This window comes from Merops nubicus, unplaced genomic scaffold, assembly GCF_000691845.1.
Source record: "Merops nubicus isolate BGI_N331 unplaced genomic scaffold, ASM69184v1 scaffold8757, whole genome shotgun sequence".
Taxonomy (NCBI): Eukaryota; Metazoa; Chordata; class Aves; order Coraciiformes; family Meropidae; genus Merops; species Merops nubicus.
Window position 1 is genome coordinate 6,153 of NW_008619546.1, and position 27,759 is coordinate 33,911.

Here is a 27,759-nt window from a genome sequence, read left to right on the forward strand (position 1 = left end):
TGTAAATCTTGTGAATTCCAAGCCAGAATAACTGCTTTCAAAGTATGCAGTAGTGAGGAAATCCCAGGCTGTTAAAAGGGTTCAGGATGTTGAAAGGCTGAGAGCTTGGCAGCTCTGTGGGAGAAAGCATGGCCTGTGAGCCTGCTCTGCTCTGCTCTTGAGGGGGCTGCCGGAGCTGCTGGTGGAGCAGGCGTAGCGACCGGCCTCCTGACGGGGCAGCTGCAGCACACACCCCGGCCACCGACCGGCGCTCTGGCCTGCTTGTGGAGGATTGACACTTAGACCTGTTCCACCAGCATCTCTCTGACTGAGCAAGGGAAACACATTTTTTTTTTTTTTTTTTTCCTTTGGGTGGATGAACATGATAATGTGGATTTTAACTTGGTATTACAGGTTTTTTTCAGTGTTTGATCTTGGGTTTTTCAGTGCTTTTTGTGAAGGAGCTCCATCTGCAGCGTGTCATAGGTGTCAAAAAGATGAAGAGTGCTTGTGAAGACCCTGTCTCCAAGCTAAGCTTTCTTCTCTTACCGCACAAAACAAAAGTATAGGAAGGTCTGCAGGGCATCAGTACCCTGTGAGAGCTGCTGAAGCTTATCAAGATTCTGCTACCTCACGAACTAGTGGCAGCCCCAAGAGAATAAGCTCTCTTTTATGGGTAGATTCTCTGGAGAATAGGTATTTCTTTTTTACCTACGTTGTTTCCTTTATAGGTCCGTGGTGAGGTGACAGCTGTTGAATGATGGCGTGCAGTGAGATTTGGTATATCGCAGCCCTTGGACTTCTGCTGCCTTTTTCTTACGCCCACACGGACTTCTTCACTTCCATTGGTGAGATGTGCTTTGGTGTACATGCTGCAGAGCCAAAGGGATTTCTTCCTGGCTCTCAAAACTGATTCTGCAATGATGTGTTAGTGGCATCCAGAGCTTTAATTGGTACAGAACTAGATCCACTCATTCATTCTTACAACCTTATTGACTTCTTTCTTTGGGAGAAACAAGGTTTGAGTTAAGTCAGTCCAGTTAGCCTAATGACCCAGGCTGGGCTTTGTATTCTTATAGGTGCTGGCTTTTAAACAGAATTTTGGTGTGACTGTTGCACGTGTGTAGAAGGCGGCAAAGTAGCTGTTGAGGGTACATAATGACACTGGTATGTCTGCATATTCACTTTTGGGTCCTGATGGCCTGTGCCACAGCTGAACATGTGGCCTGTATCACTTTGAGACAAACTATTTCAGCTGCCTCTTTGCAGGAAATGAAGTAATTATTAATTAATAACAGAGTTTGGTGGGGGACTCACTGAAGTCATGCAAGTAATCTTAAAAATAAAATGCTGGATTAGTATTGTATATCAAACATGAAGGCTTTTGTATATTTCTGTAGCTTTGTCTTTATTTGCTCTACATTATGTACTCTTGGATGAAAGGTTACTCTGTTGCAACCTACTTCCTTTTCCAAATGAATCCTAAATCAGTTCTAATAATAAATATGTGATATTACATTAATTTCCATGGCAACGAGCTTAGTCCAACATGACATTTTCTCTCTCTCAAAAAAAAAAAAGACAAGAAGCCTTACTCTGATACTCCTTCAGGATTATTTAAGCAAATGCAGAAGAATTTTAGGGAAAAAAGAATTGAAGAGGGGAAGAAAGAAGAGAGGAAGGACACCTCTGTTTTTGGTTCTTATATTTTTGTAGTTCTCCTTTTCTAACCAAACTAATTTGTTTTCTAGGTCATATGACAGACTTAATTAATACAGAAAAAGATCTGGTGGTATCATTGAAAGATTACATTAAGGCAGAAGAAAGCAAGCTGGAACAGATCAAAAAGTAAGCAGATTGTTTTATAATGCTAATAGTTAATAATTTGAGTTTGCCCTTATGAAAAAGTACTTCCCAAGGCTGATTAAATTGGTGGAATTTTTCCTCGGGCAAAGCTTAAGCGGGCAGTTTTTGCTGGGTTTTTGTCCTAAGTTATTATCTCCAAGCCATTGGTTTATTTTATGCAGCTTTCTAATGGTGAAATGTTAATCAGCCCACTTTCTGTGTGAAATCTGCACTTTAGGATTCCTGCTTGCACATAATTCCTATGGGGATGTAGTTCTTTCAATGACTATTTATGCAGTGGAAACTAAAATGCAAAAAGTGTCCAGACAGTCTCCAGTTGCTCAGCTCTGTAAGGGGTGAGGATCAAAGCCCAGATATGTCAGGTTTTGTCAGAACTAGAAATAAAATTCTGTATCAAGGAATCCAAACAGGATGGTTTCCTGGCTTCCAAAAATATGTATAAGTATGTCATGGGGATGTTTAAACAGTTTCAGATTGATGCATGAATTTTATTTTAGCCTGAATTTTAGTTTAGCCTTCATGTATTGCATCCTGTCATTCAGGAAGAAAGTCAGTTCTCTCAGACTATTTATTTTTATCACTCAAAATACAGAGTAGGAATTGCTTACAGGTTTGGAATGTTATAGGTATATTTACAGCTACAAATTAAGATGGGGGCATGCCTATTAGAAATCCAAAAGTGTGTAAATAACAGCTTATCATATAAGCATTACAGTTCTGCTTTTATTATATTGGAGATGCTCACTGTCAGGTCAGAAGGTCAAAGTGACCATCACAGAGAGATAGAGGAACCTAGAAACAGCGCCAGCGTTGTCTGAGTTTGTTGGGCTCTGTACTTTGGGTGAAGGATGGAGGAAGCTTATGTTGATTTAAATTCTGTGAAAGCTGGTAATGCCCTGAAATGCAGAGGACAGCTCACACCCTGTGGGTGGCGTGTGGTGGAGGCTTTTATGAAACAGAAACTACTTGAAAGAAATCCTGGCCTTGTGGTTGTGGCTCCTGGTGGCAGAAGCTTTCAGCTACTGGCTGGGTTTGATGGTCGTGCAGGGGGGAGCGTACGGTGGATTTGACTGTGTGCAATGTCAACGCACAGTTTGCTGAAATCAGTTTCTTCAGTCTTCAGCTTGCTGGGAGCTGGAGTTAGTTCCCAAGGAGCACTTTGAGCAGTCCATTCTGGGGGGAAGCCCTTCACTTGCACTGCTTCTGAGCAGAACCCAGACAGGGGCCATCAGAGTGTAGGAAAACAACTAAAGACAGTGTGGGAAGGATGAATGCAAACAGTGGCACCTTTAACAGTTGTAACCTGCCTGTCTCAGATAAAACAGGCGCACCAAATTCTGAAACAAGCTGAATGCAGGCTCGTGTGCAGTTTCCTCCAGGCCACAGTTTGTATTTGCCCTGCATTGGCGTTGATGTTTGGTATTCTCTGTGCAATGTGGCTTTTTTAATGTTAATTTGTCCCGTTTTTCAGCATGCTGTTACGTGTCTTCACGTTTTCCATCTACACTGTTTTGGATAGAGAGGGGAAGTTTGGTTGTTTTGCAGATGTATAGTAGCACAGTGCTGGTGTTTGTAGCATGACTGGTGTGGTTGCTGACTTGGGACTGGAGCAGACTCCCCAAACGCTTCTATTGAAACAACAGATGAACAACAGTCACTGTTGAAAGGTGTGTGTGTGTTCCAGGGCATGTTGGAGTTGTGGATGGCTGGTGGAGATGGAGCCATGTCACCAGAAAATTGGTGTGGGTTCCTTGTTCAGGGGCGTGAGAACTACGTGTTGCTTAATACAAGCTTGCAGCGTGGAAAGCAGCTTTGTGCTGGGAGGCAAGGCTTGAGAGTGTGTCTGAATGTAAAATAATTGGAGACAGACATTGAACTACCTTTTTGTAAACTTTAGAATACAGAGCATGGTATTTAAAAATACAAGAAGAAAAGTGTGGGTAAGGCTTTGGTTTTGATTAGTCCTGCATGAAAACTCATAATGGAATTGCTGGCATACTGCATTTGGTATTTGTAGGAAGGAGTTTGTTCAGCAACATTCCAACCAGGACAACAAGAGCAACACAAGATTTAAGTTGCAGCTGAGGGAGAGGATTTAAAAAAAAAAAAAAGCCCCTTTTGTTCCTTCCAGGAGAGCTTTTTACACAGATAATGTAAAAGCTTGCAATTTGAGTTGGATTTTTTAATTTTTTTTTTTTTTTTTAAGGGAGACTGTTGAGTGGCTTGAAGTCAGTTTTATATCAGCAGACTTTTACAAGAGACTTTATTGAATGTATGTTTTTACTATAGATGGGCAGAGAAGTTGGATCAGCTGACAGATACTGCTACAAAAGACCCAGAGGGGTTTTTGGGACACCCTGTAAATGCATTCAAGTTGATGAAGCGTCTCAACACAGAGTGGGGTGAGCTGGAAAACCTGGTTCTGAAAGACATGTCAGATGGTAAGTGTGCCCTGAGTAGTAGCAAGGATTGCTGTTACAATTGAATTTACTTGGCTATATCACATGCCATGGTTTGAATGAGATTTGTAAGCCTGCTTTTGAGGTGTTTCATAAAAAATAATCCTAGAACACCTGCTGTTTTGCTGTCAGTGTGCTATAATTTGAGCTTTACAAAAATTTAGGAAAACTGTCATGTTTAAACTGAGTAATCTCCTTGTATGCTTTAAATTTTGCAAGGGATTGAGACTTGCTTTGTTTTCTTCATGTCCCACTCCTTGCAAAACAGTATTTTAGGAAATACCGTCTCTTAAGTGTGATGACTCTGTTGAACAGAAAAAAGGGAGCAGAACTCTTCTGAGTGCAAGATCATGGGACTGTCTTTGAGTATGGTCAAGTGCTGATGCAGGTGATAATGTTCAGAGTTTCTAAGGTGTGGTATTTTGAAACCTGAATGTTGGCAGAGACTGAGCATGTGTGGAACTGATCTGGATTAGTGTGGTAAACACTTTGCTGCCTCTTTTTCTTCAGCAAGAGTAGAACCTTTTTTTGTAGGGAACAGGACAGTAGTTGACTGTGAAAGACACTTAGCAGAAACGAAGTTAGGATGGTTATGACCTGTGAGAATGTCTCAACAGCTAACTAATGCTAAGTGTAGGTTTGTGGTAAGAAGCAAAAAAAAAAAAGCTAGAGCTTTCAAAAACGACCCAGGGCTAGTCTCTGGCAAGAATTCAGCACATTCAGCTTCACTGTGGCTGCTGTGTGGGACTGAATATGCCAACTGAAAATGCTCTGCACCTACCAGCCAGAAATCTGGACCAGTGCATCTGAAGTTCTCCTTCTGAATGAGGAGGAAAAAAAAAAAAGTGGACTGTTTTGTTTTAAGAAAATCGTCAGGAAAAAGGGAAATGTTATGGGAAGTACAGTGTAGTAAAAAAAATGATACACAGGAGTGAAAGGATATGGTGTTTTTTTAAAGCAGGAACATCTTTCCATAAACTAATTGTGTTATCAGGTCTGAATAGTTTAAAAGGACTGCTAGTGTGTGGCAAAAATCACAGACTTGGCCAGTTCATTATTTTTTGGATGGTTTTGCAGCTGAGTGTTGCATACTACACTTTGGTCATGCTGCTTAGTTTTCTGCTGGTGGATTATTAGATATTTGGATATTAACAAATATCATATTGGCATTGTCCCTAATTAACACTGCAAAGGTGATTGTGCTTCTGGATCTTGGGAAAAAAGAGTTTGTTGAGTAGAAAAGTTTTCTGAAGATGCCAGAGTGGCTGTCAGTTTGAACAAACTGAGTCCTTGTGGCGGGCTTGATTGATGCTGTTCCTTTGGTGGCTGCCTGTATCAGGACCCTGGTTCTGCCCTCCTCAGCTGCCCTCCTGCCTTTCTGGAGTTCTGCTTCCCTCATCAGTGCAACCAGCCCACCAACCTCTTGACTGTGTGGGAGCAGGAGGGGGAAAAAGAGCATCAGGTCTCCCACTGAAGAGAGGGTAATGCACTAGCTCTGTAGGACATCCCTTCAGGGAGCAGCAGTGTTTGTGGGTGTGCTCACCAGAGAACAGCAGGAACCTTCATAACTTGGGAGATGATGACGTATGACTTGACTCTACTGACCAGAGAAAGGTCCTAGGGAGAATATTTTTTAACTTTAGAGTATGTACTTGTCTTCTGTTCTGTAAACATCACCCTAGTGCTTCTTTACAAAGCCCCCAAGTTTTTATTTTTGGTTGTTCCTTTGCTTTCTTTTCACACATACTCAAAAATAGAAACGATAATTTAGTAATGCTCTCCTTGACTTGAATTCAGAGTTGTGTGCAGCTGGATCTTGAGAAACCTTTATCACTTGATGTTTCTCAAGTTTCTATGTAAATATGTTAATGCACAAGTCCACCAAAAGTGGTTAGGTTCACAGTGGCAGCTTGGTTTCCTAAAGTCTAGCAGAAAGCTGTTTGCAGTTAGACATTAGCATTTTTGGATTTTATAATTTTATTCACCAGCCCAAGGCTTTACACTGCTATTTTTAACAGTTTTGTTAAGTGTGGGTTTGTTTGTTTGTTTTTTCCCCTTTTGTAAATTCTTTGTAAATTCCACATAACTAAAAGAAAAGCCTTTTTGAAGACAGGTTGTGTGGAATGGTTGCAGAAACTACCAATATATTATGTGTAATATTCTCCATGTGGGGGTGATATGTTTGTTGTACAGAACTTTTTTTCTTAGTCTGTTAAGACAAAAATAGTTTCTGCGTGTATCCTTTGGAAACAACCTTGGGGGCTTTGTTGGTGCTCTGCAGGGCTAAGAGCAGTTGCTGGCTTACTAGTGGCCTTGCCTGAAATGCTAGCTTTCCTTGGAGAAGGGAGTCATTTCACACCTGGAGTTTATGGAATTCTTGGGAGAAAGAAGGCCAAGTGTCTTCCTGCCTTTCCCAGGCTTTATCTCCAACATGACTATCCAGCGGCAGTTCTTCCCAAATGATGAGGATCAGACTGGTGCAGCAAAAGCCCTCTTGCGGCTTCAAGACACATATAATTTGGACACAGACACCCTCTCAAGAGGAAATCTTCCAGGTAAGAGTCATTGATGTTATTTTCAGAAGACACTCTGAACTCATATTAAATTTCCTGCTTACAAATCATTCGACCCTGTCCCATCTTGTTTTAACTGCGTGGTGTGAAGGTAACAACAGGAAAACATTTGGGCTAGGTAAGAATTTGTGAAAAGTGCTGTGATGTAAGTTTGTTGAGCGTAGGATGATGTAGGTGTTGGATTAAATTCTGACACACCTCAAGAGAGGAACTTGTTGCTTCAGGGTTAAAATCAACAACAATAAAATCTTGCCTGGGTGAGGATTTTCCTTGTGTTGCAAAAGTTGTGCCCTGGCAGATACCTGGTTTTATTGCACAACGTAACACATTTTAATAAAACAGTTATTATCCCTCTCCCAATTAAGATGGACCTTTCACATTAGGAGTGACTGAAGTTTCTTTGAGCTTAAACTTCATGGAGTGTATAAACTGAAAACGAAAGAGAGAGCGCATACTCAGACATGAGCTTATGTGGCATTGCCCACGGCAGTCTGTAATAGGTTAACATGCAGGAGAAGACACGCTTCATTCTTGTCAGAAGACTTCCTCTGCTGAGTTTTCCTTATTTCCTCCATTTGAAAATAGTACTGTGCCAACTGGCAAAAAACCAACTCTGCACAATCCATTTGTGTTTTTGCAAGTGCTTGCTGCGGTCAGATGCCTAATAAAATTAAGAGTAATTGGCTAAATATGATGTATAACCTTGCTTTTGGGTTTAGTTCAAGACTGTCTCGAAGACCTACAGATTCATTCTAATACAACAAGCAGTTCGTTGTTGTTTCCTTAAAACAGCATAAAAATACAAGGCAAAGTGCTTTGGCTGGTGTGTAGTTTATTGCTTCTTTTGAAGCAAATAGGTGTCCAGACTGCATGTAATAAAGTATAATTGCAGAGCCTGGAAATTCTAGAGAATATCAGGGTATAGGTTGGTCTCTTCAGAGTTCCAGAGAGGAACATCCCATGTGCTCACTTGACTGCGCTCCCTGGCTTCCTTCCGAGTGAATTTCTCTTTGGGCATGTTGCCAAGTTTTGATCAGAATCTTTAACTACTGTTGTATCACTTATTAATTCTCTTTCCTGCATTACAGGCTGTGCTGTTTCTTTATGTTAATTATCAACTCTGATGATTGCTGTCTCAAGCACCCTTTTAAGAGTTGCCTTTTCACACGTGGATGTTCTTTCTGTTGCTTCTACATGTAGCAGGCTATGGCCCTGCAACCTGTTATTAGTTCCAAAGGATCTCTTTGTCTGAGGGCACACCATCACCACTGCACTCCATTCCCTAATCTTGGTGTTATTTTGGAGCTTGCAGCTTCAGGCCCAGGAACCTGAAATCACCAGCCGCTATAGGGTGGACCACAAGGTTCTCAACTGGAGAGCAGACAGAATATAAACACGTTTTGGGGTACTGCATTTCATGGACTGTCTCTTTGGCTATTTGATCTTTTGGGGCATACCTTCAACAGAATAATCCCCCCTGTTTGAAGGCAGCTGTGGGAGCTGCTATTAGAAGTTGCGGACGTATTAAGATGAAATCAGGAATGTAATTTTCACTGTAAAACTGGCAGGTCTTGCTTTCTTTTTACAAGATTAAATTTGGTTTTTCACTGGGCCATAATTTGCTGTGGCAAAAATAGGAGTCTGTAATTTGCTTACTAGTACTTTAATCTTTCAGAGGTCTCTTCAAATGTTTCTAAAAATGACTGACTCAAAAGATCTGGAGCAGCTGGGAATTTACTGACTGATGTTTTCTTGTTCTTCCCCTATTAACAAGCTGTGCTTCAGTAACATTTTCAAAGCAATAATGCAGTGTCTTTGAAAACAGGTTTCTGAAACTTCGTATTTGGCTTACTACTGCTCTTGCTCGAAGTGTCTGGGGTTTTGAAGAAGGAATTTTTTTAAATTTTATTTTCCACTAATGGTAAAGACATTTAGCTAGTTGCTGGTGTTCTGGCAGTGGAAAACTGCAGCTGACTGCTTACATGTTCTGCCAAGGATTTGCAGTTTTAGATGCTCAAACAGTCTTTAACAAATAGCCACCACAGAAGGGAGATGCTGAAGAAGGTTAGTAAGCTGTGCTGTGTGAAGAATAAGAAATAACAATGTTACTCAGAAGACTAGTCTGGAATTCTGAGTAAATTCTGTTTTGTTTTAAATACAGGTGTGAAGCACAAATCCTTTTTAACAGCTGAGGATTGCTTTGAGCTGGGGAAGATTGCCTACACTGAAGCTGACTACTACCACACTGAGCTCTGGATGGAGCAAGCTCTGAAACAGCTGGATGAGGGAGAGGCATCCTCTGCAGATAAAGTCTACATTCTGGACTACCTGAGTTACGCCGTGTATCAGCAGGGGGACCTGGGCAAGGCCATGATGCTCACCAAACGCCTGCTGGAGCTGGGTATGTGAGACAGAGGCCTGCAGCTCACAGTGGCCCAGCTCTGCGGGCGAGCAGGTGCCAGCTACAGATTTGTACGGAGCAGCGTGGGCTTGTCTGTACTCTGGCTTTTTAAAGGGAGCAGTACTGATATTAACGTTAACATCCTAATGTGTGGTTCTCAGTAAAATAAGATTTATATGACCATAACTCATATTTTGCTGCCACATTCTTGGATGGACAATTACAGGCTCAACTCCCATGTCAGAAAGTCTTGTGGTTCAGGGCTGCTCCTTTCTGTTGCAGTATTTTCTGCCTTCTGTCACTGTTGGCTCCCAACCACTTACCTGTCTTCACTGCCTGAAATTTTGGTTCTCTTGCTTTATCTTACTTTGCTGTGTTGAGATTTTTTTTTCCCCCTTAAGAGCAAAATTAAACTGAAACTAAATTGGTGATACCAAAATCTCTGTCGATTATTTAAATGCAAATTAAGCATCCTTGAGATGAAATAGTTGAAATCCAGAATGCAATGTGATGAGCTGAGATTCTGTCCAGTGTATGAAATATGAGAAGTATTTATGCTTCCATAGATGATTGAGTCACAGAATCCCTTTGGTCGGTAAAGACCGTGCAAGATCCTGGAGTTCAACCATTAACCCTACTCTACCAAGTCCACCTCTAAGCCATAATACTCCACTGATTGACAGTGTATGACCATGGGAGATCCAGAACTAAACCAAATACAGCAAAGGCTAATGAGAACCATTTATTAATGAACTGAAGCTAATTCTCCAAGTTTAGTCATCGCTAAAAGCTTTGTCACTGGAAACTTTAATTCCCATCAGAGACGTTTTTAGGTTTAAAGCCAGTCAAGCTGTCCCAGCTCCCTTCCTGTCCTGTTTCCTTGTCTCTCCCTCTTTGGGGAGATTGGCTGGAATGGCCAAACCCTTTCAGTGCTTGCTGAGGGTCCTGGCCTCACAGGAAACAATTTTGTACCTGTGAATGGGTTGAGTTTAGCTCTGAAAGCTCCTTGTGCATGCTGCAGGCTGGTGTTGCTTCCAGTTCAGCTGAGAGTTTTAGCTATCCTGTGAATGCTCTCAAGCCACAGTAGATGTTTCCAGTTCCTGTCTGAGGAGTGTGCGTCTGTTTGTTCTTTTTGTAAATAGCTTCTTCTGGATACTTCTTCACAAGTTGGAACTGTGCCCATGATACTTAACCTATTTCTTTGTCAATAGATCCTGAACATCAAAGAGCAAATGGGAACATGAAATATTTTGAATATATCATGGCTAAAGAAAAAGAAGCAAATAAGTCTAGTACAGATTCAGAAGACCAGGTGGAAAAAGAAACTGAGGTTAAGAAAAAGGATTACCTGCCTGAGAGAAGGAAGTACGAAATGCTGTGCCGTGGGGAGGGTCTCAAAATGGTAAGGTGGAGTAGACTGTTTTCAAATGTATGAAATCAACAATGTCAGTTTGCTTGTGGCGTGAAGGGGAGGAAGTTGCTGGAGCAGTTGGCTGAGGCTGTGGAGCTGAGGATGAGTGTGCTGGATTCCTTCCCTGTCCCATTCTGTCCAGCAGACAAGCAGCAATGCTGCCGCAGGCGCAGCTGGCTAACTTGGCTGCACTGCATATCTGTAGTGCACTGAAGGATGCTGGAAGTCTGGGTTTGGCTGTGCTAGTGAATGAGAGTGGTTTTTTAGTGACAAAGCTATTTTTAATAGGACTGAGAAGTACTGGCTGTATTACAGAGTAATGTTAATTTGCGGAAAGCACCGATTTCTGAAGCTTAAAGTGCCTCTTTAACTTGTAACATAACATTAAGGTAGAGAAAGTGAATTGTTTCTGTCTCTTGTTCCCGGGACATCATCTGCTTCTTGGAGATGTTTGTGTCACATGGCAGTTCTCTGATTATCTCTTGCCCCACCTTGCTTTCAGACTCCTCGGAGACAGAAAAGACTCTTCTGCCGCTACTACGATGGGAACAGGAATCCTAGATACATTCTGGGCCCTGTCAAACAGGAGGATGAGTGGGACAAACCTCGCATTGTTCGCTTCCTTGACATCATCTCTGATGAAGAGATTGAAACTGTGAAGGAACTAGCAAAGCCGAGGGTAAATGCCTTATGCTCCTTGCCTTTTAGAATCTTAAATTCTATGCATAGTTTCCTCTGTGTGTGTGTGATTCTGTCTCCTCTTGAATGTGGATATGTGTGCGGTGTGCTCACACATTGCTGTTCTCACCTTGTAGCTCTTGGTGACACACTCTTTGAAGGAAACAGTGGGGAAGCTGGAAATTCGGTCTTAATTAAGAGAGCCAGGTAACAACAGTGCAGTATTGTCAGACTCTCCTGGCAGACAGTTTCACAGTGTTTCAGATGAGGAGAGTGTTCTGCAACACAAGACAAACATACTGCAGCAAGGTTGCCTTGAATTGTACCTGCTCTCTGTTTTTTGTTTATCTGTTTTTTGGTTTTTTAAGTTGGTGTTTGTCAAAGTTGTGACACGGAGAGAAAAACGTCATCTAGGGAGAGGCAGCCTTCCTCTGGTCCTGGAACCACACGTTATTTTGTAGATGAGAACAAACAGTTGTATTCTCCATTCGGCATAAAACTGGCTTCTGTCTCCCAGGCTTTGTCATTGCCTTCAGATGAAAGAGCTTTAAGAGGGCAGTGCTTAATCAGCTTCTCATTCACAGTGTCACCTCATCAAATCCAGTTTCAGAAGCTGGATCCCAAAGTTCTTGTTTCTGATTGCAAAATGTGGGGCAGCTCCACGGTCAGAGTAAATAGGAGTGTCTGAGACAAACCCCAAACTGTCTGAGTTGCTTCTGTATGCAATTGATGTGACTCCACATGTCAAGATGTGCATTGAAGATGTAGCTAAATTGATTTATTTTCCCATCAGTTACTATGTACTTATAAGATTTAAACATGTAGAAATACAATTTTCCTGACGTTTTTCTTTGTTTTCAGCCTAAATGGCTTTTCTTCCAGAGATCTGAGCAAACAGAGATTAGGGGGCTAAGTGCATTAAGTATAGGACAAACTGTTAGCTTGGTCTGCTGCAGAGTAAGCCAGCTGTGGGTATATGTGGGCACACCGAGGATGAGGCTGTCCTTGGCCACTGCACTGAGTATTAGGTAGCCCAAAGGTGATCTTAAAGCTTCCTAAAGGCTGATGCATTATATTTCTGAGGAAACCTTTTGAAGTGTAAGCAAGAAGCACAAACAATTCTTGGCTTACCTGTAAAACATCTCTTCCTGCTCTCCTGTCGGGCAGCCTGGCTGCAGATCTTAAATCAAGAGCCCATGGCATTTGTCTGTAGATGATGAAGTCCCTTTGGTGCTGCAGAAGCTCTGGCATCACATCTGGAATATGGCTGAATTGCTTCTTTATGGAGGGGAAATAAGGCTCAGTGCTGAAAACAAAAACTTGTGAACTTAGTGATTTCAGCTTCTGAACTTGCTGAGATAGTCATCTTCCTACAAAATGTTTGGCTCGTGGTAAAGACCTGGAGATTGGTAGTTTGTTAACAGAGAAGCATCTGTATGCGGTTATCGTTCTGCATGTTTCCTACAGCCAGAGCTTTGCAGGGCTCAGGAGTGAGCGTAGCACGAGGATTGTGGTTTCTTCCTTCCCAGTGCTGGGGATGCTGCCACCGCCGCCTCCCGGCAGGCAGCGCTGTCTGATCTGTCCCCAGCCCTCTGCTGTGCTGGCAGCAGCAGCACTCTCGCTGGAATTGCAGTTCCTGCCTTCATTATTAGATGTGCCTGCGTGGGATGAGAGGAGAGGCAGCATATGAAGAGTTTCCAGCACCTCTTTGTCTTAGTTGGCAGATAGGCCTTGATTTGCTTAGTTTAACAATAGAAAAATACTTTTTCTAATTGTTTGGAATTTGGCATGGCGTTTTGTGCCTCTTCCAAAAGTTGGGCTCTGCAACTCAACCTTTCCAGTTATGAATGATGGTGGCTGATAGTGCATGAACAAAGTTCATGGATGCACGTAAGGTTCTGAGTCAGAGTATTAATGTAGATGGGATGTTGTCAGGTAAACGGAGCGCAGTAGAGGGAAAGGAAGGCCTTGAACCAAGGATAAAAAAATGTAAATGTATCTACTGACTAGACAGTTCATGTCAGCAGGCAGCATTAAAAGGAGTTCAGTGCTACTTTTGGTACAGAAAGAATCAAAAAGGTGGGGTTTTATTCACCTTTGGCTTACGCAAGATGGGAGCGTTGCCTGGATTCAATTTAACTGTAAAATTCAGGGTACACACGCAGGGCAGAGTGCTGACAAAGGCCCGATTGTACACACGGCGTCATACTGAACCTCTTCCAGCAGTTGTTGCAGTATGAAGGAAATGAAAGCTTCTAGTTTACTTTATTCAGACGACTCTTCTTGCTACAGAAATGGAAAAATTATTTCCTGGAAAACTTGATCTTCTCTAACTCTCTGCTTAAATAAAAAAACCCAAACCACTTAAACCCCCTCTCTTTTAGTAAAATTGGAGACTCCCCTTCCTTCTCTATCACTGCTCTGTGAATTTCCACCCCCTCCATAAAAGAAAAAACGCTGGTGGTGACGGGGTGGCGGCGGCTGGTGTGACATTTCCCTTCCCAGTAGGCTTCTGAATGGTCGGATTGCTGTGATGCAGTATGTGCTTTGTAATGCAACTATTCTGATGGTTCGCTTCACAGCTGAGGCGAGCCACCATTTCAAACCCCATAACAGGAGCCTTGGAGACGGCACATTACAGAATTAGCAAAAGGTAAGAGAGCTCTATGCCAGACATTGTGGGCCTGTAATGAGTGTGTACATTCTGCTCATTATGGGGAAAAAAAAAGGTGGTCTAAAAAGACAGCTTTGTAGTCCACCACTTCATTATGTGCAGATCTGTAACGGGCTGTTACTGCTGAGTTTCTCAGTCTTCTCCTTCAGCTAGAAGTTCTGGGGGCATATTTTGAGTTCTTTGTTTTTTCTGGTCACCTTCTCAGAGTGTGTTCTCAAATGATGATCTGTGCAAGAAGCAGTCTCTACAATCAGTGTAAAAAAAATACTGTGATGCTACAAAACCTTTAGTAGAACCTAGATTTTCTTTTTTAATATTCCCTTCCCCTTGCGTTTCTCACCAACCCAAAATTGTACTCCCTTTCCTAGTAAAATCTAGCAGAGCACTTGAAGTGGCTTCACATGTATAAAAGATGCTTTGAGTCCTCACTGTGCATGACAGCTGGAGCAGCAGCAAAATGCGTTTGGTTTGTTCCTTGTACTACAGCATCTCATTGTCCAAGATAATCCCGTACTCCTGCATGGGTTCTTTCACCTCCTGCTGACACAAATCTGGTAGAGCACAAGGCTCCTGCTTCACCTGGCTCCTGGTTCTTTCCAGCTTGTCTGTCAAGCACTACAAGTCTGGAGTTGAACCACTGTTCTCCAGAACTGGCTGGCTCTGAAAGAAACCACCAGCCCCTGCCTGCCTAACTGCCCTTCCCTTTTCCCCCTTCCCCCCCCCGAGTTTAGTAGAGGTGATTAAAGATTGGGTGGTTGTTCTATCAGCACTAAGTGTAAATTCTGAAAGGTGTTGAACTTCTGGGTGAAGAGGAACTGTCTGTGAAACTCAGCGTCATAAATTACTCACAGAAAGTCTCTAGTTTAAAATGAAAAAAAAGGCAAAAAGAGGAAAAAAGTGAAAGGACAATCTAACCAAATTTTTCCAAACAATTTATTTTGATTTGGCCATGGCAGCTACAGCTTCTGTTGCCCTTCTAATATTGCTAATTAAGAGCATTGCATACCATCCAGACCAATCGGAACCCTTTCAAACACCTGGGGCTTGGCGAAAAAGCAGCCGACTAGGTGGGTAAGCCCTTGTCCTTTCTCTTTTTGTAGCTGAGCCGGGCTACTGTTCATGACCCTGAGACTGGGAAACTGACCACAGCACATTACAGAGTCTCTAAGAGGTAAGGGGAACGTCTTCCAAAGGTATACCCAGTCCAAGGAAGTGTTCTGGGGCTGTGCTGCTTCATCTCTAAACCAGGGGCAAACGGATTTTTGCATAACTTTTCTATTCTTAGTCTCTCTTTAGAAGAACGAACGGCCTCAAGCAAACTTGAGCTGTTGTATAACAAAGCAAGTGGTCTGCTGAAATAAAAAATAGTTCTAAATGGTAGCGATAGCCAAGATAGAGTTGCCCTCTTCTGTTTAGCATGGCTTATCTCCTGCAACTAACACACTAGAAGGCCAGCACGGGGTTCTGCTCGCACTAACCAGCAGTGGAAGAGGCTGCATGGGCAGCTTGGCTCTGCTCAGTTCTGCCCCTTTGAACTAGCTCTGGTGAGCTGCTGTCGTTTCTGGGGTTATAGCTAGGTGGTAATTGTGAAGGAATTGCCTTGTCTGATTGATTGGAAGTAGTTGCTGCTTTAATAGGAAACTAGTATTCTTTCTGCTTTGAATGAAAAAGTGGAAATTGGAATGGCTGGTAGCTTAAGGGTTTTTACTGAGGTATGAATTTCTTTAAAAAGCTCATTTAAAGTGCTTCAGAACACCAGATTACACAAGTCACTGGATTCAGTGATGATTATGACTCTCATGGAAATGAGAACACCACTGTAGCTGAAGTCTGATCCTTGAAGCCACGCTTGTGACAAGCAGTGGCAAGTTAAAAACTTTTGGTTTTGTACGCCAAGGCCTGCCTTGCACCCTCAGCAGCAGCAGCACACAGGTCTGCTTCCTCATCAGGGTGTGCATGGAGTCCATGGAAACCTTTTCTGGTCAGCTCTTACTAAAACTACCTCCACAGGCCCCCTCCAGAATGACTTTAGGAACAGACGTCTTCATCTTCCTGTTTGACGTGTATTGTGTTTAATTGTTTTTGTTTTAATTTTGAAGTCTGTCTGTGTCTTACCTTTCCCTTTTACCTGTGGCTACATATTTTAAAGAAAGCACTTATTCAGTCTCTCTGACACAGACCACTCTGGGGCATTTCTTGAAGAAACTTGTTCAGCCATTTGAACATGCCCTCATGGTTTCTGTCAAACTTGATGTACTCATAATAGGAATTAGAGATGGTGATCAGATCACTAATTGAAATTGAGATGTATAATTGGCCCCTACTTAAATATGTGATCTTTATTAAAAGAAGTTGTTTAGAGTTTTGATTTTTCATTAGTGGCAAGTGCTATGCCTTAAGACTATTGCCGATGCCACAGTCAGAAAAAACAGTACTAGACAATGCCCATAATTAAAATAATAAATAAAAAATAATAGTAATAAATAAAAAAATTAAAAGCTGATTCCCTCACCAATATGTGCAGCTGTGGTGGGTTAACCCTGGCTGAGCAAAAGATGCCCACCAGTTCACTCTATCACCCTCCCCCTTTCCTCTCCTTCCTCCATAGAGCAAAAGGGGGAAGAAGAATAAGTTGGAGACAAAACCCTTGTGGCTAGAAACAAAGGTAAAGTATAAGGGCAGTTGCTACTGTGAAGTGCCTTGGTGTGCTGTGCTGCAAACCCAGGGCAGAGCTTCCTGGCTACACCTGGTGAATACGACCCTTAAATGTTTAAGACTTAGGGCTTAAAAAGGCAGCACTTTGGGACTTCCTTCCAGCATACGTAAGGAACTCACAGAAATCAGTCAGATTTACTGAGTCAAGATTCTTAATTCTGTACATCACTGGAAACTGGAATGAGAATTGCAAAGATGCATACATGTAAATGGGGCAGAGTTTGGGAAATGGGACACATCATGAAGTTAGTGAAGTAGTCTTTGAAGGTGGAGGGGACTTCCCATCTCATACTTCCCCTTCCCTTTGCATTTCTCTGTGTGCAGATTGTTTAAGCAGTGTGTAATTTAAAAGAGAAGTCAACACCTAAATCTGTAGCAGGAGGTAGAAACCACCCCCAAACACACCAAGCAGACTGCTTTGAAAGGATCACATTATTCATGCTGGATCACTGAACTTCTCTTGTAGAACCACAGATAGAAAAATCTTTCTGTGAGAGCTGTTGGAGCTGGTTTGGTTTCCCGATGAATCATTGCTCCTGAAAACCCCCAAATGCTTACTTTATTTTTATACTAGATGACTGCTTTGCCCCTTAAGACATTCTTTCCTAGGAAATGCAGTTCTGAGTTACATTCCTCTCTCTGAGAGGACTACTGTTTGCTGGGCAGTACGTGGCAGGCCCTGTGAGAGGAGCAGCATCGAGCCGTGCTGTGTGCGGCACAGAACAAACTCAGCTGCCCGGACACCGCTTTTAAAGACGCTGCTGGGGTGTTTTTTTCCCTCTCCTCCTAGCAGCCAGTTGGAGCTTGTAGTGTATGATGTTAAAGTTTCCACTTCAGAAAGACCAATCTGTGCTTTTATTCACTCCCTGTCTCATCTGTGCTAATACTTTTTGCTTGCTAAGGACATTTTTAGAAAGTTTTTAAGCATAAATACCAGTGTTCCGTGTGACCAATAGCAACAGCAGTGTTGAAATCCTCCGCAGCTGAGTCTAAGGCCGTGGCCCCAGTAATGTCTGGTACTGGACCGACCAGCGTGGTTGGAGGAGATGAGTTTTGGGGCCTGTAAGCCCTTGTATATCGTGTAGCTCTGAACAGTTGTCTGGTTCTTTTTTACCCTAATATCCTGCTTTGTCTAAAAATTATTTCTGCATATGTCATGGCTTGGGGTCAGGGCTGCCCCCAGACCAGTAACAGATGCTCTCTGTTAGCCCCCCTTAGCTGGGCTCAGCCCCGGCTGGGTTCTGGAGCTCTGTTCAGGAACACGAAGAGAAAGGGAGTAAGGGAGAGAGACTTACTGATTAGAAAGGAAAACAGCTTTAATTCTGCTACTACTGATAATAGTAATAATGATAAGAAAATAGAATAAGTACAAATACATACAAGTACGAAAACTGGTACTGAACCAAACTGGCCCCCCCCGCAATGGCAGCATGTCACAGTCACCCCTGATGCTGGGGAGCAGCCCCTGGGGAAGAGTCCCAGGCTGGACTCAGCAGCAGATGGCAACTGGGTTCAGGAGCACACGACTTGGGATCAAAGGCAGGATGGAGGAGGAGTCCTCAGATACCGGCCACTGCAGGAGCAGCAAAAGGGAGGGGGGAGGCAGAAGGGCTTGACCCTCATGATCCTTCAGCTTTTATAGTGAATAGGATGGGTATGGGATGGAATACCCCAATGGTGAATTTTAGGGTCAGTTACCTTGTCTGCTCCTCCCTGCAGGTGTGGCTTTACTTTCTGCCCTACTGTGTGGTAGACAAGCTTTAGCAGTGGCCTTGGTCTGCATACCAATACCTTGTAGTAACTCTAAACATGGAGTGTTATCACTGCTGAAAGCAGACAGTCTACAAAAAAAAAATGCTGCAAACTTCAGACAGTGCAGTTAATTGTAAGAGCTTTAGCTGAAAAGTTAAAATTGTTCAACAGAACCAGCTCTGCTGTACCCCAAACCAGGATGGCATATTGTGGTATTAAAAAGCTCTTAATAAGGTTGATACTGCTTAGTCTAAAATTATTTCTGCATATCATGGTATTAAAAATCTTCTAATAATATACCAGGTGCAATTATAATGGGGAGGTGTAAATGGAATTGCTGCTGGCTGGTTGTAGTGAAGATAAAAGCTGTTGGAATGTGAGGAGGAAGAAAAGCCATCCTCCAGCATGAATTCAGCATGCTAACGAAATCCTTTCCATTTCTGTCAGCCATTACCTGTGAACCTTGGTTCACAGGTGTCTTTTTACAAAGGCAAGTGGGACACCAGAATCTGATGCAGTCAGGGAATTTTGGGTTTGGTTGTGGCAGTTAGGGAAATATCAAATCCTCCTGTAAGTGAAGTCACCCATGTTTTAAACTGCCATGCTTATGACTTCCCAGACATAAGATTGTCCCTTTTTTTGTGCTGAATTTTTCTGGCCATAGTGGTCTTGTTGGTGTCAGCTGGTCAAAAATAGGATGGAATGCTGTTGATGCAAGTTCACTTGTCAGATGAGTGACTTAGTTTACCTACTGTACTGTTCATTTACTGAATCATGCTGAACCCTGGTGTGTGCATCTATAAAGAGTTGCTCATGCTGTTGGCGAGGGAGTCCCTTTTATTTTTTAACTCTTTTTGGGTGGATAAGAGCAGGGAAAAAAGATTCCTCTGTGTGAAGGAACACCTGCTTTAAATGGTCTTGCATGAGGCACCCACTTACTTTGATGTCAGCAGAAGAGACCTCCTGGTGCAGAACAATGTACATGGGCTTCCGCAGGCCCTGCTGAGTGCTCTGCCCTCACAAAGCAAGTTTCATGGTGCTCACAGGGTTAAGTCACGGCTGTACTACCTCACACCAAGCTATTCAGCACTGCAGGCCTCCCCCAAGGTCTGCTCAGCAGACAGGCTGGCACTGGGAATTTGGTTTGAGTTCCCTGTTTCCTCCACCTTTCATAGACTTTCTTTGTATCCTCAGCCAATTAAATTCACTTTAAAATCCATATAGTATTTTCTCTTCATGAAAGGCTGTAGTATTTTCTCTGTCAAAAATATTAATTGCCATTTAAATAACCAATATAGGCTTTTCTTTTTCTTTGGTGTGGTTTGTGTGTGTTTGTTTTGTTTTTTTTTTTCCTTAAAGCCTTTACATGCAGACTGGACAGAACTAGAGCCAGAGCCTCCATTTTGAAGCTGATGGCTGTGTTGGGGCTTTTTCTTATGTACTAAGCGTGAGGTTCAGATTGCTTGTGAGTGTTACCTGTCCAACATGGCTGCACAGCATGTGGCTGCATAGCTGGGTTCTTTTTTTGCGGGGGGCTGCCTTTTTTGGGGTGAAAGCAGTCTTTGCATTCTCCTACCACCTTAAATCAGGTTGCCTTGTAACACTTCCCCATACTAACAGTGTTCAGAAGTGGATGAATCTGTGTATGTGTTTGTGCAAGTCTTGTCTTGAAAAACCTTATTTCTTTTCTCTACAGTTCATTTGTTATTTAAAAGAAAAAGAAATATTGCTCGTAGAGATTCTGTAACCTGTGTCAGTGCCTTGTGTCACGCCATGCTACTGTTCCTCCCACCCAAAGTGTTTTGGTTTTATTTTTTTTTAATATAAAGGTAATGTTAAAGAAATCAACCTTAATTTAGTATAGATGTGACAGTTCATTTGAGTAGCAATACTATGATGTGCTTGCCAGCAAGGCTCTGAGCACAAGTATTTCTCTCCAACAGTCTTGTGAAAGCAGGTGGAACCAATGATGAGCCCAAATGGCTGAGTCAGATGCTAGAGAAAAAGTAGAACTAGCTGTGAATGAACTTGCATTTTCCTGCAAAAAGGAAAAAAAAAGAAATGTGGCTGAACCCATCAATGTTATAATCCATATTAGTAAGTAGCAGGGGACTGAGGAGATGAGAGGACCACGGAGCATGCCAAGAGAGTAACAGTTAAAATGAAGATGCAGGGGCTAGAATGGGATGAGTAAAGCAGCAAGAAAAACAAGCATCATGTGAGCAAATGAGTGGTTTTAAATTTAAAAAAAAAAGGGGGGGGGGAAGGGATAGCTGAAATTGCATTTCCTCCCCCCGTCCCCAAACGAACAAACATTTGTTTCCCTGCAAGCAGCTGGCTGCCTGCAGGGCTGGTGAGGGCACAGTGATGCAGAGAGCTGTGCTCCCACCACGTTTGGGCCTTTTTCTGCCAGACATGGCTGTTGTGGATGAGGCTGCCCCGGCTGCCCAGCCATGCAGCTGGCAGGAACCAGCAACTCTTGGAGGCTGAGTCACAGGTGGAGCTGCTTCTCCACCTGGTCACACCTTTCACTCACAGATTCACAGGATGTTAGGGGTTGGAAGGGACCTCAAAAGATCATCTAGTCCAACCCCTCTGCCAGAGCAGGATCACCTAGAGTACATAACCCAGGAACACATCCAGGCGGGCCTTGAAAGTCTCCAGAGATGGCGACTCCACCACCCCCCTGGGCAGCCCGTTCTAGTGCTCTGTTACTCTCACCATAAAGTTCTTCCTTATCTTCAGGTTGAACCTCTTGTTCACCAGCTTGTGGCCACTGCCCCCTAGTCCTGTCACCAGACACCACTGAGAAGAGCCTGGCCCTATCTTCCTGACACCCACCCTTTAGATCTTTATAAGCATTAATAAGATCCCCTGTCAGCCTCCTCTTCTCCAAGCTAAATATCCCCAGCTCCCTGGGTTGTTCCTCATAGGACAGGTGTTCTAGGCCCTTGATCATCTTAGTAGTCCAAAAGTTCTTTGTCCTTCTTGAACTGAGGAGCCCAGGACTGCACACAATACTTCAGGTGGGGCCTCAGCAGGGCAGAGTAGAGGGGGAAGATAACTTCCCTCAACCTGTTGGCATTGCTGAGTAGTTTGCCAGATATTGGACTATTTCTAGCTGAAAAGTTCTCGTTTACAGTAGGAGGCAGACATTTTGAAGATGCATTTGGAACTGTGAAGCTGACCTTTCAGATTGCTATTTTAAAAAAAATAAATAGGGTTTGTCAGTTGTTTTTTTTCCCCTTAAAAAAAAATCATTGTGTACTTGAAATGTGCTAAATACCTAATTCATAATAGGTTGTTTTGGTAGGAACAGGGAAAAATGTGGAAAACAGACGAGAGTTTCTATGCATTATTTGTGTTTATAATGATTTTTAGTACCAATGCAGAGGTTAAGCAATGTGAAAGTAACTCACCTCTTCCTTTCCCAGGCATTGCTTCAAAATGCATCAAACATGGGGTCTAACTTCGCTGTTTGGAATGAGTAAGAGCTAAAGTAGTTTGTGTCTGTTTTAGAAAACAGCTTGAGGCAGATTTCACTGTTGGGAACATTTTCTTCAGTCATTTGAGAGTCCAGTATAGGAATTAAAGCCTTTAGTTTTAATGCTTCTTTAAACCTGTGCTGTCATTATTCTTCCTAGAAAACACGGTCATTAAATGCTGGCCTTCATAATGCCCTGGAAATACTTCTGATTCTACCACATTCTTGAAAAGTACACAAGCATAATCTCAAATTCAGACTAATTCCAAGTGTTGCATTTGTACTGCTAGCTTACTGCCTGTTCCTGGCACATGTTATTAATTTTTAACTTCCCCCCACACCCAGCGCTTGGTTGTCCGGCTATGAAAGCCCCGTGGTGTCTCGCATTAACACGAGGATACAGGATCTGACAGGACTTGACGTCTCCACAGCAGAGGAACTACAGGTAAACTGTTGAGACAAGTATGGAGGTGAAAGTCAGCTGGCATTTCATTTTGGAGAGCTTTGTGTGCAGCAGCATCGTGGTCACCCAGGGGGTGTTGGTGAGGTGACCACAAAAACTCCTTCAACCCAGGGACGTGTGGTTTGATTCCAGGCTGTGGGAGGAGTGAGCCAGGTTTTTACAGGGAGGAAGAAACAAAGTTGTCTTTGTGGAGCAGCTCTTTCTTCAGTGGAAGTGGAAAGGGGGATAGCAGGGGTGTTTAGATATGTCATCCCACCCTTGGGCCTAGAAGGCCAGCAGTGTGTCTGGTGTCTCTGCAATGTGGAAAACTTACTTTAGAAGTACTTTTACTTGTTTACTCGAGACTTTTAAATGAACACCTCCTTCACTGTTTCTGAGAAAGCATCAATACCTAGAAAGCAGTTCCTGAAAGTTGTATCCATCAAGGCTCCCGATGATAAAATGCCCAAGCATGAGGTTGGAAATTGAGGTTATGAATATATAGAAGAGATTGAAAAAATAACAAATTAATTGGCAAAAGGACAGCGGATCCTCTTTATTGACATAGAGATCAAAAAGTGATTTAAGCTTGAATGGTGTAAAAGCACCATGACCTATTTTGAAGAGAATATAACCTATGAAGTTTCAGTAGGAGAGAAGTATTTTTGTACCTTGGGGCACTAGTGGCCAGGTTCCTTAGCAAGAGTACACCTTGCAGTGCCAGTCTCACGTGTGCTGCTGCTCTTGTAGCCAAACATCCCGCAGCTCCTCGGAGCCCGTGGCTGTCCAGGAGCTTCAGGAGGTTCATGGTCAGGTTCTGCCACCTGAGAGCCCCCAGAGCAAACAGTAGCAGGCACTCAGAAACAGGAGAATGTCTTTAGCGCTCATCTGGGGGCGGACAGAAGAGCTCTGAAGGAAAGCTGACCCCAGTTCTGCTGCCTTTGCTGGGAGCTGGTGCCCAGTCAGAACAGCAAAGGCAGACTGAAGGGCTGAGAACCTAAAAGCCCAAAGTCAGGTTCTGGCTCTACACCAGTGAGGTGCCTGGGTGCAGTCAGAGCTACCTGTGACTACACCTAGTAGGACTTTGCTGCACACAGTCCAGTTTAGCTGGCAGAGACTTGCAATTTCCTATGGTTTACTTCTGAACTTCACCTGCCCAGAGGTCGTAGACAACAGTCAAATTCTTGTCTGGATAAAATACTGTTTTACTAGATTTTGTGCTTCTTTCACTGTAGGTAGCCAACTATGGAGTAGGAGGCCAGTATGAGCCTCATTTTGATTTTGGAAGGGTAAGTCCTGTTTTCTATTTCCACCTCTTTCTTCTTCACAAGTACTATGTTTCTCTTTTTCAGGTGGCAAATTATGGAGTGGGAGGACAGTATGAACCCCACTTTGACTTTGCACGGGCAAGTAAAGAGATGGAGGAGAGATAGTCACCCGGTGAAGCCTTGGGCCTCTTGGCTGTGGCATGATTTTTATCCTTTAACATATTAAATTGGGTAGCTCTTCAACTTTTCTAACAGTGTTAGTGGGGAAAGCCCTCTAAACCACCAGCTGAGTTGATAAACACTTCAAGCATTACACAGCAGCAAGGTTCTTCTTCAAAAATATACTGGAAAAAGAATTATTCCAAGGAGATGACCAGTAGTTCTTAACAGAGCAAAGGGCATTAGCTTTACTCTAAATCTGAGAAGACATTTAGAAATACTCAGTTGGCCAAGGCACTGGTCATGTAAAGCCATTTTGTTTAAAATCACTGAAAGATACACAGTTAAACTGGATGAGGCAGAAGTGGTTGCACAGGTAGAGAGCTTGATGCCCTCTTCTGTGAGGAAGTCTTTGGAGGCAGCACAGCAGAACTTGCCACCGCAGGTCCATGGTGCAGAGAGAGAGCTCTCCCCGGAGCTGAGGTGCCAGCACTGTGCCTGCTGATAAAAAAATTCTGGAAATATAAGTGCTCTGTTACTGTAGTGACAATGTTGGTTGCTAGCAGAGTTCTGAAACTGTAAAAAGCCTGCTGGGGTCTTCATCTCAGCACCCTTCATTTTTATCTGAGTTAAATTCCCAACCTACTTTCTATTCCAGCTTGACGTGTGGACCACTGGAAATAATGCCACTGAATTCAGTTGGTTAGTTATTGGGCATACTTATGTGTGATTTAACCCCTTCAGATTAACCCTAACACTGTGAATCTGAGCCAGTGACTATCAGTTGGAATCGCTGCTGTGTAAGCAGGTGTTCAGAAGCATTGCAGATGATTTGACAGTTTTGTTTTGGAAATGCATGGGTTGATTTCTGGAGTACCTGGAATTCTAGCACACACAAGTAGTGGTCTCAGGGAGTGGGTTCTAGAAGTGTAATTAAGTTTTTGGCTGTGAAGAGGATTTTTATACTCATTTTCAGACAGCACAGTTGTTCTCGACCATTAGCAATTTGGACTGATGTCTACAGACTTTTAAAATTCCTGGTTTATTTAAATTAATATCTATACTCCTGTTGCATTCCCCCCTCCTTCTGAATGGAGGGATTGAATTCAGTTTTCTGCAGGAGCTTGTCTGCTGCTGGCTCTGCAGTTGGCTGTCATTGGATCCTCTGAACAACCCACATGAAATGCTCACTAAATCTGCTTCCTTTTATTCACAGAAAGATGAGCCAGATGCTTTTAAGGAATTGGGAACAGGCAACAGAATTGCTACTTGGTTGTTTTATGTAAGTGATGTATTTCTGCCATGTGCTAGCACCAGAAATACCTACCACTGCATATTCTATCCCATTCATTTTGTTATGGTTTTCTTCTGAAATGAATTGTAAATGTAGACAGTCACTAATTTAGCAGTAATGGGTTTGAGGTGTTCTTAAGGAGGTTCCACAGCCCCCCACACCTCCCAGGGTTGAGCACTGGCTTAAATTACTTGACTGTCTATTCATTTTTATATCTGCATTGGTATTTACAGCTTGCTCACTGCCAAAACCTCTGAGGGTATGACATTCAGGGCCAAGGCTTTGCTGAACAAAATGGGTGGGTTTCAGCTTTTTTTGAGGCTGTTCATCACGTAGCCTTTGCTCACTATTTGGGAAGTAGAAATTAAGTTGTTCAGGAACCTAACTCTATTTTACTACAATGTGACACTTGAGAGTCTCTGCTTGAAGCTTACCTGTGCCTTTCCCCACCTTTCAGATGAGCGACGTGTCAGCAGGGGGAGCTACAGTCTTTCCTGAAGTAGGAGCTAGTGTTTGGCCTAAAAAGGTAATCGGGGATTTTTATCCAGTGTAACTGCTCCTTTCTCCACCTCCTCAAAAATATAACAGATACAGAAACGTTTTTTAAAAAGCCTTAAAATGAGTTTACACAACGAAGATTAGAGCAGTGTTCATGGGAGCACAGAGGTACTTACAATTCAGTGAAGCAACTGGAGTAGTACTGGGGATCCCAAGTACCTCTGGTGTTCTGCACAGTTACATTTTGGACTTGGTTGCACCTTCACAGTTTTGGGCCCCTCACTCGAAAAAGGACATTGAGGGGCTGGAGTGTGTCCAGAGAAGGGCAACAAAGCTGGGGAAGGGTCTAGAGCACAAGTCCTATGAGGAGTGGCTGAGGACCTGGGGTTGTTGAGCATGGAGAAAAGGAGGCTCAGGGGAGACCTTCTGGCTCTCTACAACTCCCTGAAAGGAGGTTGGAGCCAGGTAGGGGTTGGTCTCTTCTCCCAAGGAACAAGGTGAACTGGATAAGAGGAAATGGCCTCAATTTGTACCCAGGGGAGGTTTAGGTTGGACATGAGGAAAAACGTCTTCCTTGAAAGTGTTGTCAAGGCCTGTCGCAGGCTGCCCAGGGTGGAGTCCCCATCCCTGGAGGGACTGAAAAGCCATGGAGATGTGGTGCTGAGGGACATGGTTTAGTGGTGACCTGGCAGCACCAGGTTGATGGTTGGACTCGATCTTAAAGGCCTCTTCCAACCAAACTGAAGTTGTGATAATGCACTGACTTTGCAAAACATGACAGTAGTGCAAAACGCATTTTGAAAATGCTCAGATCTGTAAATAGGTTTAGTCTTGAGGTGTCTGTAGGGAATTCTCCCTGGAGCTGCATGTTCCTTTCATGTTTTTTTCTCTCAGAAGGGTCACAAACAAGGTCTTTCTTTGCTGGCCTGCTGCTCATTTTTAGTAAATATTACCTTGCTTTGGAAAACTGGTCAGAGCTGAATGAAGCAGGCTTAACAGCCAAGTGTATACAGACACAGAATGAGTCAGGGGAGACTCATTCCTTTGGAAAGCAAACGTTAGAACATTGAAAAGAGCCTTGGGTTTAAAAGGCAGCTCTAAAATACAGGTAGACATGCCTTTGCCTTAGCCTGAAGCACGCTGGCGTGGGAGCGTGCACCGCAGGGAGCAGGGTGCTGAGGGCTTGTGCTGCCGTTTGCAGGGAACAGCCGTGTTCTGGTACAACCTCTTCCCCAGCGGAGAAGGCGACTACAGCACGCGGCATGCGGCCTGCCCCGTACTAGTTGGGAACAAATGGGGTGAGTACCCCTCACGTCGTTCTCGCTGCCTCTGAGCTCCAGGGCTGTGGGGGGGGTTGTCTTGGGTTTCTTTTTCCTCTGGACTTTGTGGTAGAAGAAAAAACAGCTAGAAATTAGGTCCTTCATAGCTGTATTTACTTCATACCTCTTTCTCTCTCTTACGTTGTATGTATTACAGATAGTAGCATATTTTATTACATCTATAAAATACATGTAATACTGTATCTACTTCAGTAGTCTTTTGTAGTTTTGCAGCTCCTGGAAGGCTTTTTCTCCCTCTTGGGCTTATTAGACCAAGTTCATATTTGTGTGCATCCGTCTTAAAATACTTTAGCTAATCCTGTGCTTAACTGAAAGCTGCCCCACAGCGTATACTTAGCTTAAATAGAAGCTCGGGCTAACCAGGGCAGTGATGGAACCCTTTCTGTCTTTGCAGTATCCAATAAGTGGCTCCACGAGCGGGGACAGGAGTTCCGGAGGCCGTGCACGCTATCGGAGCTGGAATGACGCGGACTCGTCCCTGGTCCCCCGTACCCAGCCCGTGTACAATGCACACGTCTCCTTCTGTTTACAACTGACTAACACTCCACTACAGGTTCAACCTTCAACCACACCGGTGTTTCTTCATCTGTGGACAAAACAAACGTGCTTTTAGTTCCCTTAAACTACCCCCTTTAGTTTTTTATGAACAGAATATATTGAGGTCTATGAGTGTTACAGAAGAAAAAAAACAAAACAAAACAAAAGAACAAAATACAGATCAGGGCCACAAGCTGCAGCAGTGTTGTGTGTGGCGTCCCTTCACCAT

General features: G+C 43.3%; 1 protein-coding gene across 2 annotated transcripts; it reads left to right on the forward strand.

Annotated features, from left to right (window-relative positions):
- The first annotated feature begins 739 nt into the window (after positions 1 to 739).
- On the forward strand, positions 740 to 27,759 carry P4HA1 (prolyl 4-hydroxylase, alpha polypeptide I). 2 transcript variants are annotated; one of them, XM_008943820.1, is made up of 14 exons: positions 740 to 827; positions 1,731 to 1,827; positions 4,135 to 4,286; positions 6,722 to 6,859; positions 9,039 to 9,278; positions 10,490 to 10,680; positions 11,192 to 11,368; positions 13,950 to 14,020; positions 22,338 to 22,437; positions 23,670 to 23,723; positions 25,078 to 25,143; positions 25,613 to 25,681; positions 26,855 to 26,951; positions 27,388 to 27,759. In XM_008943820.1, the coding sequence occupies exons 1-14, from the start codon at positions 740 to 742 to the stop codon at positions 27,456 to 27,458; spliced, it is 1,611 nt and encodes a 536-aa protein (XP_008942068.1). In that variant the 3' UTR covers positions 27,459 to 27,759. The 2 variants fall into 2 exon arrangements, with proteins under 2 accessions (XP_008942068.1, XP_008942067.1); XM_008943819.1 differs by lacking the exon at positions 13,950 to 14,020 and adding an exon at positions 15,142 to 15,212 and having other exon boundaries at positions 27,388 to 27,551.